Source organism: Biomphalaria glabrata, chromosome 5 (assembly GCF_947242115.1).
Source record: "Biomphalaria glabrata chromosome 5, xgBioGlab47.1, whole genome shotgun sequence".
Taxonomy (NCBI): Eukaryota; Metazoa; Mollusca; class Gastropoda; family Planorbidae; genus Biomphalaria; species Biomphalaria glabrata.
The window spans coordinates 39,783,784-39,800,410 of record NC_074715.1 but is presented as its reverse complement, the minus strand read 5'-3'; the positions used below and the strand labels follow the sequence as shown (position 1 = coordinate 39,800,410).

The 16,627-nt window shown below is 35.0% G+C and overlaps 1 protein-coding gene across 1 annotated transcript; it reads right to left on the bottom strand.

The window, feature by feature from the left end:
• Positions 1-9,420: 9,420 nt before the first annotated feature.
• LOC106065008 (CD209 antigen-like protein A) lies at positions 9,421-15,085 on the bottom strand. The gene is made up of 5 exons (XM_013223725.2): positions 14,967-15,085; positions 13,300-13,491; positions 12,521-12,706; positions 11,569-11,748; positions 9,421-9,965 (listed from the first exon to the last, which is right to left on the bottom strand). The coding sequence occupies exons 1-5, from the start codon at positions 15,004-15,006 to the stop codon at positions 9,841-9,843; spliced, it is 723 nt and encodes a 240-aa protein (XP_013079179.2). The 5' UTR covers positions 15,007-15,085; the 3' UTR covers positions 9,421-9,840.
• Positions 15,086-16,627: the final 1,542 nt, after the last annotated feature.

Here is a 16,627-nt window from a genome sequence, read left to right as displayed (position 1 = left end):
TTATGTAATTTTTAATAGAATGAGGCTTGACCATGAGGCCATAAATAAGAGATTGGCCATTCACCAACCGTCTTGTTCGTAGGCACACCATCAATTCGATGGTCATTCAATCCTATCCGTCAGGGAATGCTCAGACTGAACTTTATCTTCCTGACAATCAGTTCGTTGAATACTTATGATACACTTATGATGCAATTCAAATAACAACAACACCAGCAGCAGACCAAACAATTTCATCGCGCGGGCAACACTTTGGCCCAGTATACGTCAATGTTTTGTTTGGATGGAGATAGGATTCTGTTGTTGTGGATACCTTGTACTTCATATTCGTGCTGGAAATATTGCTTATTAAATAGTTGACCCTCAGGTGGATCTTTCAGGGGCCACAACTGAGTTTATGTTTCACACAAACTCTTACAAAAATTTTTTTGAACATTTTTAGTTTATGGTTCTATCGGATCTTATTATTAAATCGTATAGGGTTGACTCCTTTGGAAAGATCAATTACTAATCAACTAACTAATGTAATAAAAACATCAAATAACAACACTAATAATAATACTCAAATTATTCAAATATTCAGCTTTCGTAATAAAATCTAGAATTATATCTATTTGAGATACCATCACTGATTTCATTAAGGAATCTCTACATGAAAATTTGTATTCAGATTCCTTTGATCTCGTAAGTACTCGCTAAGAAACGGCTTTAATAGATTTGCAATGGGGAAGCGGAAATTCACGAGACTTCGCAAGCTTTCTATTAAACTATTGTATTTAATTTTTGGTATTTCTAGCAGTCTATATAAAAAATTAAATTAAAACTTAAATTCAAATGTTCAAAAATTAAATTAAAACTTAAATTCAAATGTTCAAAAATTAAATTAAAACTTAAATTCAAATGTTCAAAAGCACAAAAGAGAGATTTTTGTTTTTTTTTGTCAAATCATACTTACTTTTTTTTTTCCCTAATCAGGAAATAGGAGCATGAACGCGTATCTTTGTATATACAAAATAAAAAAAAATAATTGAATTATTGTTTGGATTTCCAAAAAAACAGTACATTCACACAATAGCAAACCTTTTTTCTTAAATTATTGACACCTTTTTAAATCTATAAAGCTGTATGTGGTCTTTATGATACAAAAGGGAAACTCCTATCCAAATTATTCTATGACAACAACAACAACAACAAAGATAAGATGTGTTTAAAACAACATGAACTTTTGTTTCTGTCTAGGTGTCGGTAGAGATGAGCCTGTTGAGGCCATTTTGATATTCACAAATACTATGCGAGGGTGAGGTTGTTCAAGACGCAGTCTATCTAGAGATCATCTTGGTTCAAGACGCAGTCTATCTAGAGATCATCTTGGTTCAAGACGCAGTCTATCTAGAGATCATCTTGGTTCAAGACGCAGTCTATCTAGAGATCATCTTGGTTCAAGACGCAGTCTATCTAGAGATCATCTTGGTTCAAGACGCAGTCTATCTAGAGATCATCTTGGTTCAAAAAGCAGTCTATCTAGAGATCATCTTGGTTCAAAAAGCAGTCTATCTAGAGATCATCTTGGTTCAAGACGCAGTCTATCTAGAGATCATCTTTTGGACGGTGTGATATTTTCATCCAACCTGTGAATTGCACTATCGCCGTCATTCTTGTGTCCGTCTGCATCCCACACAGAGCCATTCTTGTGTCCGTCTGCATCCCACACAGAGCCATTCTTGTGTCCGTCTGCATCCCACACAGAGCCATTCTTGTGTCCGTCTGCATCCCACACAGAGTCATTCTTGTGATTCTCGTGAATGTCCGTCTGCATCCACACAGAGTCATTCTTGTGATTCTCGTGAATGTCCGTCTGCATCCCACACAGAGTCATTCTTGTGATTCTCGTGAATGTCCGTCTGCATCCCACACAGAGTCATTCTTGTGATTCTCGTGAATGTCCGTCTGCATCCCACACAGAGTCATTCTTGTGATTCTCGTGAATGTCCGTCTGCATCCCACACAGAGTCATTCTTGTGATTCTCGTGAATGTCCGTCTGCATCCCACACAGAGTCATTCTTGTGATTCTCGTGAATGTCCGTCTGCATCCCACACAGAGTCATTCTTGTGACTCTCGTGAATGTCCGTCTGCATCCCACACAGAGTCATTCTTGTGATTCTCGTGAATGTCCGTCTGCACCCCACATAGAGTCATTCTGGTCAATTTACAAGCAAACATTTTTTTAAGCATTTCATTTTTCATTTGATTATTTAGACTATCAAAAGAAAATCAACTCATCTCCCTTAGATTCTGATTTTTGCTTTTTTTTTTTCCCCTTTAAAGAAAGATTATTTGATTTATTTTCTTTTGGACAGACAGAATCACGCATGTGTGTTTGTGTGAAAACAAAATAACATTCAAAAGAAAAGGTGAAAAATATATGTGTGAGTGAATGAGTGTGAGTGTTAGGGAGAAAGATATATATATATAGAGAGAGTATAAGAGATGGAAAGAGAGAGAGGGAGAACCATATATGTACTCTCACAGAATGTATAAATGCCAATAAAAGAAAAGAAAAAAGAAGAGAGATAACTCTGTCATGTTTCTCTATATAACTATCCATCATAACGCCCCCAACTGTGCCACCTTTCCTGCTCCTCCCCGAGTAGCGGCCCGTGTATACAAATATTGTACTTTTCTCTTTCATCTTCGCGGCCACTACTTGTGATGTTTGCCATCGTTTGGCTGATTGGAATCAAGTTGTTAGATGTTGGGAGAGCGGGTGAAGGAAGGGTGCTTTTTTATTTTCATTCGACACCCACACGCCCACATACACCACACACACACACATTTCGGCCGATGGCTCACATGTTTCAGGAGCCATTGGTCAGCAAACATGAAATGAACTGGAATGGATACGTTCTAGACATGGCTGGTTGCCAGTATCGTCTCGACCGCACGTTTCGTGGGCGTCTTATTCAGGACTCTAGTCTTACTCGGTACCTCTTGGTTTAGAAATTACTACATTTTGACTCGATTATAACTTTTACGACTTTGATGAGAAATTATCACATTCCTACTATTGACGAGTTCGATTAGAAATGTCTATATTCTTTCTCTATTCTAGTGTACGCCTTTACTGCTGAATTGAGTGTCAGGACAAAATTACTTGTAAAAGATAGAGTGTCCTCTTGTAAATGTACTAATACATATATGTGACTCGATTAATTTTTTGTCACACTCAACTTTTGCGTTTCTTGGGAGAGGGGGGGGGGGGGGAGAAGCACTAAACAATTATTGAATCCTGGCCCACTGATACATTGATAATCCGCTGAAAATTTCAACAGTCTTTTAAAACTTCTATTCATGCAGTACTTCAACTTCAACACTTAGAATAGTTCAAAGATGGACGTTGTCCTAAGCCCACATTATCCTAGTGAGTTGCTGACCTCGAAAACTGAGACACTCTAGTCTGATTGGAAGTTCCAAAAAGGGAGGTAATCTCGACACTTACCAATATCAACAGGAGTAATCTCTCGGACTTCATTTTCTCTCTCGAGATAAGTCACTTTTTAATAAGAAACACGACATAACAGGAAGTGACCTCTGGGGGTTAATCCTGGGATAATGACTTATTAATTTTCATCCTTGTATACAGTTAACACAGGTAAAAAACTTTTGAGTCGGGAGGTAATGTCTACATAGGGCAAGACTTAAACAAACCCCTATTAAGATTCATACGCGTAAAAAAAATAGTTCTTTGTTCCAAGCTGTAATCGTATCATTTTGTTCTCGACAAATATCGCAACTTAGATATTTGGCTACTGGAAAAAAACAAAGCTCAGCAATAGTGTCAACTGAGTTGATCAGCTTCAAGAAACATGTTTGACGCTCTCTCTTTGCTAACTGCTTAGACAGGACAAACACGCACGCACACAATCATATAGACACACACCCACGCAAAGAGAGGAAACAGTTTTCTTATCTTCTTTGATCAAACAACACACTCAATGAAACACACACACACACACACACCTCTGCCTAACATAAACCAATAAGATAACAAAGGTTTTAATTCCATGCAAACTTTCCATAAAAACTAATCCGACAATTTCAGACCTGAGTCTGTGGTGGTCCTACCTAAAGTATCACTTGTGATACGCTCTAGACTTAGCGGTTCCCAACTGTTTGCATCTAATGAACTCATTTATAAAACTGTATCAGAATGTTTTGTTCAACAAAGAGCTTGTGGATAAGATGAAGGCGTAGCAAGTCTGGCAATGAAAAGCCACTTTCTATAAGACTGATCAGTGGAAAGTCAATTTTCTTCAAAATTCTTTCAATAACAGTCGCTTTTATTCTATATTTAGTAAAAAAGCCAATTTTTCTCTTTAGTTCGAACGATGAAAAGCCACTATTTGCTTAATTAGCCATGATGTTGCCTTTAGAATAAATACATTTTATTTGAATTACATTTTCGTTATATGACAATACAAATAGCTGGCCAAATGTAGGCAAAGAGTTTTCATGCAGCACCCAAACAAATTAGTTGGGCTCGACCAATCCTTACCCAAATGTCTTACTCTAAAAGAACATGCAATGAATTGTATTTATAAATGATCAAATGTTTTCATCGAAGCAGGACGTATTGGTACAGCCGTATTGGAGCAGCCGTATTGGAGAAGCCGTTTAGACGCGATGATTGTTTTGGCGTAGCCGTATGTTTGGTACGGGACGTTAAGGAGCAACATGTTTTAGCCACTTTATATATGTTTCGTTTATTATGATTTTGTAGCATATCACTGCGATATATGTTTTGCATGTGGGTTTTGTGTTGTATGATATTTTTATGAAAAGAATAATAGTTGTTTATGTTCATTATATTTTGGATTTAAGTTTATTGTGTCATTATTGTTATGTCACTAACATTATAAAGTTGTGTCCAAACACACAGTGAAACAATCAAAATATCAAAAATCAATAAAAAAAGAAACAAAGCTTATCTAAAGTCAAGAACTCCACCCTTAAAACTATTTCTATCAATAATGTACAAGTTATTTCCATTATTAGATTTCAAACAAAATGAATGATTATCAATAATTAATTGACTAATTAAATATTTTTAAAAAATTGATTCATGTAATTAATAATTGTTTGAAGTATCAACTTGATCGGAGAATGGTTGTGGGGGAGTTAGGGTGTTCAATTATATATAGGAATCCAAACCCTACATATTTACATATATATGTGAACACTGAAGGATTAATTTCCCTTCAAGGTATCAAACACAATAATTAATTACCAGATTATTATTAAAAAAAAAGTAAAGTTCCCCTTTCAGACCTTGATCATCTGCTTCTGTGGCCTACGGTTAACGAGGGTGCCATGTAGCCAGCACAACGACCAACCGCCTTTACTTTTCCCTAACTTACGTCAGGTACCCATCAGAGCTGGGTGGACTCAGAGGCGCCCGAAGATTCTGAAATTAAAAATCCCAGTCTTCACCAGGATTCGAACCCCGGACCCCGGTTCAGTAGTCAAGCTCTTTACCTCTCAGCCACCGCGCCTCTAGATTATTATATGCTAGCCTAAAGCTCGCAAAAAAGGATGGTGGGAGACTGCGGAGAGCAGGGTTCGAACCCGTGAAAATCGATACGACATGTCCAGTTATGTTCCGAGCACATACCACATGACTAGACAGCCATCCATAGTTTGCAGTAAACATTCATGTAATAGCCATATATATATTAATTTTCTGGGGAGAATGTATATACAGTATATATGTAGTATACTATATTTATATAAATGATAATTTAAATATATTTTTTGTTTTATAAATTATCGTCAGAACTTCTCGCGACAAAACGGCCGTTCCTAAACGTCGCATGCGCTATTTAGAGGACTGATAGAATAAGTTATGAAACTTTAATATGACAAAAGGTTCATTCACTACTTTATTGAGAATCCCTGAAAACTATCGAGTTAAAAAAAATACAAAACAAACAAAACGAATAAACGACAAAAAAAGATAATACTATATTGAGTAAATATTGAGATAATTAATAACCCCAGCTAGTGTTACTAATGTTACAGCATGTGATGGGAGAGCGCTGAATGAATGTGGTATCAACACATGTTATCAACATATCTATCAAGTTGATCTGATCTAATCTGTCAGTTCCTGTTACAGCAATGAAAGGGTAAAGCTCTTCTCTGGACTCCTGCAAACACCCGCCATAGTCATGTTGTCGAGAAACTTCCCATCAAGTTCTATTCTTTGGCTAGTCTAGCTCAGTGTAGCAAGTGACAAGGAACGTTTGTTTTTTTGAAGTTGAAGAAACTTGAAGTGTTCTATTCATTTTAAAATCGATTTCAATGCTGTTTTTTTTTTCAATTGATATCGCGATATCTTACGTAACTCTCTGTAGGCGATATATAGGTGTGAGGATGTGTGTTTCTGAATGTGCCATTGTGTATAAGTGTTCTTGGGGAATGTCCAAAGAATACTCTTTCAACATATTGTTAACAAAAAATATTATCTAAATCTATTCTAACTTCTTTCTAAACCAGTTTGGTTCTGAAGTTTACGCAAATATAAGTAATTATATTTTTACCGAGATTATATCAAGTCACCCCGTCTGTGTGGTCAATATCATCTACACATGATTTCTCCCATTTGCCATTCTCGAAACGAATTGAAACTTTGCCCAATTAGTCATAGTTAATGACAACACATGAATCAATAAAAAAAAAAAAAAAACAATAAAAACAAACATTTTTTTTAGTTAATCCATTAGTCGCAATTAATTCATTGACTTTGGTTTGAGATGGGAACTGTACTAGATTGGGACCACCTGTGCCAATACCTTTCAATGGTTTGTCATCTTTTGTTTTAAAAAACGAAACAATTCTATGCTTGTAAAATGTTGTAAATGTTCCTTCCGATAATAACATCCTAGCAAATACCTCCCGGAGGATGGGGGGGGGGGGTGGGGGGGGGGAGAGAGAGGGGGCAGGGTTCGAAATCGGAACCTTTGAGGCTACTGAAAGACTACTGAAAGACAAAACAAATAATATACAATACAATAACATAGGCCTACAAAGGTATTTTTAATATTATTAATCTAGATGTAAACAAAATTAATTACATTAATTTATTAATTCAAAAGAATTGATGAAATTTCACTCAACATAAGCGACTATTATATCTATATTATAAAGTAGAATGTGTGGTGTATGTATGTATGGATGTATGTTACTTATAGACATCAAAACCGCTTGACCAATCTTGATAAAACTAGGCAGGAATGTTCCTTGGGTACCAACTTAGACCGTAGTGTATGTATTGTAGCCCTAAAACAAACTTAAGACCCTCAAAAAAAAATAAAGTTGTCCGACTCTATTACAGCTATAGTATTTTATGGATCTAGGCCATGTCTACAATGTTGACATGAAAAAAGATAGAAAGGATTTAGACCTAGATCTAATTTTAAGAAATACACTTTGCGCAGATAGTTTTTTACTTTGACACATGAAAATACAAAAGAAGATCCATTGATTTCATTATATAATAAAATTAACCTTCAATTTTGTGTTTCAAAAGCATTTTTTACATTAATTAGTTCCTTATATCTGTGATTACAGATTTCCTGACGAACATTCTTTCATTAGACAATTCCGTAATGAATCGCGTACTAAATATTAATTCGTTTAATTGTTTACTTTATAATCCCATCCCTAGATCTAAAACTCTAATTCAACTCTAAGATGATAAAACTTCTCTTCGCACAGATAGTTTTATACTTTAACACATAAACATATTAATTGAAGTCCATTCATTTCATATTTTGATCAAATAAACATTCAAATTTGGTTTTTAAAGCTACATGCATTTACGAAAGCTGCGAAGCCGAGTTGAGATAGGCCTAGATCTATATTCATTCATGAATCGCGTACTAAAAATTATTTCGTTTAATTGTTCACTTTATAATCCCATTCATTAACAAAGCTATCGCTCTTTCGTTTGTAATAGATATGAATTTATCGGCTTCGGGTAATCCCATTTTCGCAAACCTAATTTTATTTTCGTAGCGAAAGAGAAAAAACTTGAAAGGATCATTAGTTAAGTTTAACATACATCTAAATCCAATCCACTAGATTAGTAAACACAAACTTAGACCCGAAGGCCGCGGGTAAAGTCTGGCGAACATCCTTTCATTAAACATTACCAAATGGTTACACATTAACAGTGATTAACACATCTCTCTACTGAGTCTATTCCTAGGCCTAGGTCTAAAACTCTTATTGAACTCTGAGATAATAAAACTTCTTTTCGCAAAGATAGTTTTATGCTTTAACACATAAATATACTAATTATTGTCCACTCATTTCATATTTTAATCAAATTAACATTCAAATTTGTTTTTCTAAAGCATTTTTAATACATTCGTTCGCTGTTCGCTAAATAAAGCTGCGTAGCCGTGTTGAGATAGGCCTATATTCATTCATGAAAAAAGGTCACGCATGCGCAACACAGAATGAACTCTATAAAAGGCAACTAGATTAGTGTAGATTTAGATCTATGTCTACCTCAAGATCTACTTTATACTTTAACACATGAACATACAAAATTAAGTCTATTCATCTCAAATTTTAATCAAATATATGTAGGCCTACAAGCAAATGTTTTAATTTGAAAAAAAAAATGGATTTAAGCCTATTAGCTATTTTGATTTGATAGCTCCATTCACACTATTTTTACATTGACACATTCGCTTTACTTATTACATTATTATTTCGTTTAATTGTTTACAAAACACTCTCAGTGACTATATCGAAAGTAATGCGCAAATAAAGACCCGCGGGTCGCGGGTAACATATGTCTAGTTTATATATATAACAGGGTTGTCCCATTTTTCTTTTATCTGTACTATGTATGTTTGTTTGTATGTATGTATGTATGTATGTATGTATGTATGTATGTATGTATGTATGTATGTATGTATGTAGCTGTGCGCGGGGCCCTGAGTCGTAAGGATAAGCAATATAAATAACGCACAACGTCACGCTAACGGGCCCGTCCGCCTCTAACGCTCTAGGCCTTACGATTTGTTATAAAACGTACTACCGTACGCAACTAAAGGCTTTTTAGGTACATAAACTCGAAGTGTTCTCCACCATAACTTCTAGATCTGATACATCCCTCAAACGCTATGTAAAAGACATCTGCTCTTTGTGGCTAACATCAAGCATGCAGTCAAGGATAATGGGAAAGAATGCCATAAAATGAAATTCAGAAAGTAGATGCATGTAGGCCTTTCAAATCCTGTTATATATTCTGCATATGTTAACTCATATCAAATAATGCAAACTTCAGGAAACTAAACAAAAAAAGACAAAAACAGTTTTTGAAGTAGCTAAATTTAATAAATTTGTTTTGTTGAAGTATTGATTGTGCTTCACTTTAACATTATTTGCTGTGTTCATTAAATGAACTGAAAAGAAAGTAGCAATAATACATGAAACACTAAACCATTACTTGTGAAACATATAATTGAGTCAAATAGTTGACACACACAAATCACGACGTTAAAGGCACAGTCTTCTTTAGACTTGGACCAATTCAGATAAGAGCTTATTTTTTTTTCCAAGTGCGTTGACGCATGACAAGGAAAACCATTTACTTACAAAATTAATGCCTCTAATTAGCGTGCGCGACACATAGATACTTAGACATTGGTTGTATCAGGCGTATGTGTTGGTTGATTATACCACCAACTTGAAATGTTTTACTGAACTGCTTTTTCAGAAATGATTTTAGGCTGTATAACTTCAATATCTGTTTCTCGCCTTAAGTTCAACTAAGCAATGGACTCATTTCACATATAAATCTAGACAAATATGAACAAGGTCTGTCATTGATTGGGTAAAATGTTGGACTGTACTGGACACAATCTTCGTTTCCAAGATTGTCAGGCTGACCTATAAAAAAAAAACATCAGAAAACTATACGAAAGTAAACAAAAAAAAAAAAAAAAAAAACACTTGAAAAAAACAAAACAAAACGCAAAGCATATATTAAGTGTAATTGTATCAATTAGATCGGATCATCCATGCAATTATTACAATCAGTAACCTAGACATAACAAATCTGTGTAATTAGAAATATTTTATCAACTGTTTTTGTTAAGCTTTTAGCTTTCTCAATGCGCTATAATCATATCACTTGTCTGGACCAGTTGTGAAAGGGAGAGGGAAGAAGGGGGTATCTTTGTGAATGTTTACAAGATCGTTTTTTAAATGCATAAAAACTTTTTCACTCAGTGCTCAAGAGTCTTCGAGGGGACTAATTCGACTTATACTACCACATCTTTCAAGAACGATTTCTTTCCCTTGTTCAATGTACCAAACAAATTAATTAATTACCAATAGTTACAAACGTTTGACCAGACAGACAGACGGAGTTGCAATACGTTTTGAAACAAGTTGTGCCACTTGAATTCCAACTGGAGGGCTAAAGCCAATACACACTAACCACTGTGCCAGCGAAGTGATTATAATACATAATCGTAAGTAAGAATATAACAGTTAAGTCAAATCAATAGTTCTAGATAATCAAGTCAACTATATCGTTCAATTTCCATTAGGTGACATGTCCCTTATATACCATAGTATTTACAAGTCCAAAGGTTACGTGAAACGTAGATTGACGTTGATTGGAAACGTCCCTATTCACTCTCAATGATTATAGTGCGTTTTTTCCCCCTAGTAGACTCTGTGACATACATACAAATATATCCATTGCAATGGAAGTGTTGAAACAATAAATGATACATACATACAGATAGAATGGTAGCAACGGGTGCACTATTTGTACAAAGCTTCTATCAACTCACTCTGTCTGTGTGTCTGTCAGACTAAAAGTTTATACACGTTATTTCTCCGACACCCAATGTCGGATCTAGCTGAAATTTCGCATTATTATTTCTTTTACCCGCAGGTATCAATATTTTCAGAAAGAACATTAGAATGAAATTCGATCAAAGACAGAGAAGAATGGAGAAAGAAAGTTGACAGATCTTGTGTGGTGCCCTAGCGGTCCAGCAAACCAAAGGATAGGTGAAGTGAATACGAAGTTGAATGTGAACCTGGCCTAACCGATGTCTTATAATGAATATCTTATTAATCTAATTGTTTTGTAAAGGGGTCAATCTCTTATTCAAATCTTTAAAAAAAAAAAAGCATCAGAACTTTGAATGGACTAAAATATTATGATGTCGGATTTTCACTATCTTTTCTAGTTTACGAGATCTAAACGGGATAGACGGACAGACATTTCACACAAAACTATTAGCGTCTTTTCCCCTTTCGGGGGCCGCTAAAAATAAACAATTACTTGACTATTGATAATAAATTACTTTGTTTGGTATCTTAAATAAGCTAAAGTAAAAGGTATTTAAAGATATTTAAAGATTCACATAATAAAAAAATATGTTGGCAAAACATATTTTTAACTTAATACAATTTTGTTCTACTAGAACTAGATTGTTATGGGTTAAGTAAGAGTGCAAACGAATGGACAAACCTGAGGCGAAGAGAGTCCAGTCTTTTTTCCAAAGAGAGTTATCATCTTCCCACCTAAAGACGCCTTCCTCAGCAATGTCATTCAATCCCACCCAGTAATCAACATTCAACGTGTGGACAACATCTAGCAAGATGAAGAGCTTGTTAGGGATTCTAATAGTGTACAAATGTGACCCAAGATCTAGAGAATTTAAGAATCGAGCACACTAAAACACCAAGCAACAAGGTACAAGAACAAAAAAAAAAAACATTGTATAATGCATCTTTTAAAAAGACAATACCTCCATTTCACAACTTACAATAAAGTCAAAGATTAAAAAAAAAATAATATACATTTTTTTAGGCCGAAACGGGTTTAGAACTCGTTATTTTGACACCTTCAGATTCTGAAATGAACGATTCTACCAATTAAGGCAGTGGGCATTGTATAAGTGACTGGTACCTTCTTTACAAGTATCTGATTTAGAACACTTAAGATCAAGGTCTAGATCTAGATTTACTTCTAGAAACTAGAATCTAGACGCAATCTGTAGTAGATTTACGTAAAAATATAAGCCAAGCTTAGATAATTTATCAATAAACGTAAATCAACTTTAACTTAAATAAACAACCCAGTTATCGATACCCTCCGGCTGACTACGTCATGTTGTTGTTGTTTTGTTTTTTTACTCCAATTTAAAGCCAAAATTTACATTTTATTGAAAAATTACAACGGTCAAACTAAAATGTTCCCCATCTGGCCAACGAGGTAGTAATTATTTTCTCAGCGATATACATCAGCTGTTAAAGTTCTAGAAAAATAGTTAAACCGTTTTTGAGATCCGTGTTACGCGTCCAGGTTCCTGAAGGTTCCATGGAGTTCTGACTTGAATAAAGGTATTGTAACAAAAATAAAACCTAAACAGAATAAGAAAAGGCTCTCTGTCTAAGGAAGAAACATTCTATTTACTTACTTAGACAATATTTTCTGGCTGTATCATAATTGGCCGAACTGTTGGATAGCCACATGCATGCGCTGACATCGCCATAAGATTTGATGGTAAAATTAACGCGTCTACTTTCGCAGAACGCTCCTGGCTTGTAGTACAATGTGGCAAGAGTTGAGGTCACAGACATTTCAGACCTAACGAGCCACGAGCCTGAAAAGAAATGTACAGCACGTAATAATAGTTCCATGAGGGAAAAACATTTCATTACATTGGGAAGGATTTAATTTCATGAATATACAGTGGTCAGAACTCCATCAGACTTCTTAGCTCAAATGGTCAGAGCTTGATTGTTGGTAGATTTAACCATGCGTCCTTTTTGAAGTTTTTTTTCTTATCAATTTTTTTTTTGAAGTGCTAGATTCTGGAAGAAAATCGTAATTCTTTATGCGCGCCCGTCCCCAATAAGACAAAGTAACAAATAACAAGCTAGGTTTACGTGTTACTTCTTTTATTGACAAAACACAAGATCTCCCAACCTTCTTTCTTTGCATTTGATAGAATTTCATTCGGGGGCCGATTCTGAGTTGTGTTCCCACACAAACTGTCTTTGTAACCTTGTTAAAAAAAAGGATTTTTTTTTCTATTTTGCTTGTTAACAGAAATGGAACTCACGGCACTGTTACATAGGACAGCAATTAGAAAGCTCGTGCGAGATAAATTAAATTTCAGTGGCGTCATCGAGATTTCCACCTTTTTTTTTATTATGCAAATCAGGTTCTTGTATGAAATAAAATAGTCCTTACCCGGTATACAGGTGTTTATCGTCTGGTTGTACAGGAAGCTAGAGCACGTAGTGACATATTTCAAACAACGTCTGGCACAAGACAAAAACGTTGACGCTGGCATTGTGGGACCAACTGACGTCATCTTCACGGTAATGTCCGAGGGAAATGTGGTGAACTTAGTTGTATACATTTCTGTGGCTGCAGCTGTAGCTGTGTGCAGAAAGACATTACTTATTGCTACAGAAAGACATTTCAAATTGCTGTGTACAGAAAGGCATTAATAATTGTCTTATATGGAAAATAAACACACCTCCAACAGATCTGTTTCTTGAACGAAAAATTACAATAATAACAGATATTTATGAGTACGTTTGTTTGTTTGCTTTTTTGTTTGTTTTTTTGTTGTTGTTTTTTTTATTACTTTTTGTGCACAATAATTTTCATTAACTGACAACACAAGAATTTAAAAAAATATTAACCAATTAGTTAATCAACTATTGGTAATTAAGTATTTTGTTTGGTATCTTGAACAAGGGAATCGTACTTGACTGATGTGGTGGTATAAGTTGAATTAGTTCCCCTTGCGGACTCTTCAGCCCTGAGTGAACATTGTTTATGCATTTAAAAAACGATCGCGTAAACATTCACAAGATATCCTCTACTTCCCTCCCTGTTTCACAACTGGTCCAGACAAATTAATGCTAAACCAATGCAATTGGTAAAGAAATTTTAAATCACACAGATTTATTATGTCTAGGTCACTTATGAGTACAATTGCATAACTGATGCAAACTAATTGATACAATTACACTTAATATAAGCTTTGTTTATTTTTAAGTAATTTTTATTTTGCACTAAGAAAATGTAAGTGCATCACATTTCTACTATGTTGAATAAACACAATATTAGAAATTCTATCTCTTTTGCAAGAATGTGATGACGACAAAAGCTTCTGGGCTTACTTCTCTTTGAATTACAGCAGACAGTCGAATGTTATCTTTATTTCTTACGAAAACAGCTCGATCACGTGCTAGCTTTCTGGTTGATTTTGATTATCATCTAATAGTAAGCTATTATATCTTGATCTGAGTAAATTATTTAGAAATATTTCAAAGATTAAATGCACCATAGACGAAGATTTCCAGACTAATGACCTTTGTTTCTTTTACTTCAATTATCAGGATAGGCAGTGGCGTCACTATGGTCGGTGTCAGCCGGTGAGGGCCGTACCCCCGTCACTCCCTAGTGATGCCACTGAGGATAGGGAATCTTACAGGTTAAAGAGAACACAATTTTATAAGTAAAATTTTTAAAATCAGAAAATCTTTAAATGGAAAACTTTATATTCGTTTCTAAAAGAAGAAATATCAGTCAACTATACGACCACTATTATAGTTTAGTTAATAGTGGAACAACCTAATCAAAAGTAATATTGATAAAATTGTGGGAATATAAATGGCTGCCAGGTCAAGTGGTATGTGATATGGACTTTCATCTAGATGGTCCGGGGCTAGAACCTTGGCCGCCTCCATCCCTCCACCACCCCGTGCCGTCCAGCGTGAGGTTTGGTTAGGATGTAATGATCTTCAATTCTGAAGGAACACACGAAACGTCAAACACAGAAATTGAAACAAAACAAAAAAAAAGGAAAATAAAACGTGATACTCATCATTGTATGGTCATACCTAAGTATAGAAAGATTTGAACTTTGAACCAGTGAATCATGCTGCTTTGGTGGAGAGTCAGACATGTGTTAAGATGGCTTTGACAAGTTTCTTTTTGCTCTTTTGGTTTCGTCCTACTTTTTAAAGTTAATCTAATTAAAGGAGTCTGCAAAAAGGAGAGATCAGCTTTTGAAACATTTGATTCCATGTTTTTTACATAGCTTATATTAACTCACTCTGTCTGTCTGTCTGTCTATCTGTTTGCTAATTAATTATTTTGTTTAATAGCAACAAGGGAAAGTAATACTTCAGTATTCACATATATGACTAAATTTGTTGGGTTTAGTACCCTTTAAAAAATCGTTAACGCTATTTCTCCGTCACGTATCAAGTTGATATTTTAAACAATTATTTATTGTACCTAACAAAACATGAATCAATAAACAAAATATTTAATTAGTGAATTAATTATTAGTAATTAATTATTTTGTTTGATATTGAATAAGAGAAATAACTCCTTCCGTCCGTCTGACAGGTTTGATCAACTCATTCCGTCCGTCTGACAGGTTTGAACAACTCATTCCGTCCGTCTGACAGGTTTGATCAACTCATTCCGTCCGTCTGACAGGTTTGAACAACTCATTCCGTCCGTCTGACAGGTTTGAACAACTCATTCCGTCCGTCTGACAGGTTTGAACAACTCATTCCGTCCGTCTGACAGGTTTGAACAACTCATTCCGTCCGTCTGACAGGTTTGAACAACTCATTCCGTCCGTCTGACAGGTTTGAACAACTCATTCCGTCCGTCTGACAGGTTTGATCAACTCATTCCGTCCGTCTGACAGGTTTGATCAACTCATTCCGTCCGTCTGGTACTAATCTTGTACATGTTATTTCTCACACTTTTCACCGATCAAATTGAAACTTTGTGGAATTCATTGTTGTCGATGACATTGCATGAATCAGTAAAAAATATAACAAATTAAATAATTAATTATTGGTAGTTAACTAATTCTGTTTTTATATAGAAAAAGAGAGACGGATCTTGCAGTATTGATAAATGGCGTTAATTGTGTGGTTCTTTCCGTTGTATAAGCTTTTATTTTAAAGTTTTATATTACATTTTGTATTACTTGAATTACCTGTTTAAATAGTTTAAATACAGACATTGAGGCTTTTCGGTTTGCATCATTAGAAGTAGACTTATAACTTGAGTTTCACACCTTCTTAGAGAACAATAAAACTACTTGTAATCTAGATCTAAGTGCTTCAACTTCCTAGCAGTGAACCTTTAAGAATAAGAACAGATGATGTATTCTATTAAATTAACAAGATCACATTTAAGTTTTAGCCCTAGACTTCTCAGGTATTCTAGGATTAATACTGGCCCAGTTGTTTCCCCTTACCCTAACCTATTCTCTCGCGTTCTTTGATTTCTGTTTCTGTATGAGGTCACTATAATTTGAATCAAATCATAAACTCGTCCAGGTTGTGATGACCACACTTAGTCTAATTGACCACTCGCCCTCCTGCTTTCAAATCCCAAAAGAATTATGGATATCAAAGAAAAAAAAATATTTAGGAGATCTATGTAACTACTGTTCCAGACGATGTTTATACCAATGATGTTTCTTTACGTCACATTTACAGTGCAGCTGTAGTTAAAGTTTTCATTGAGTTTC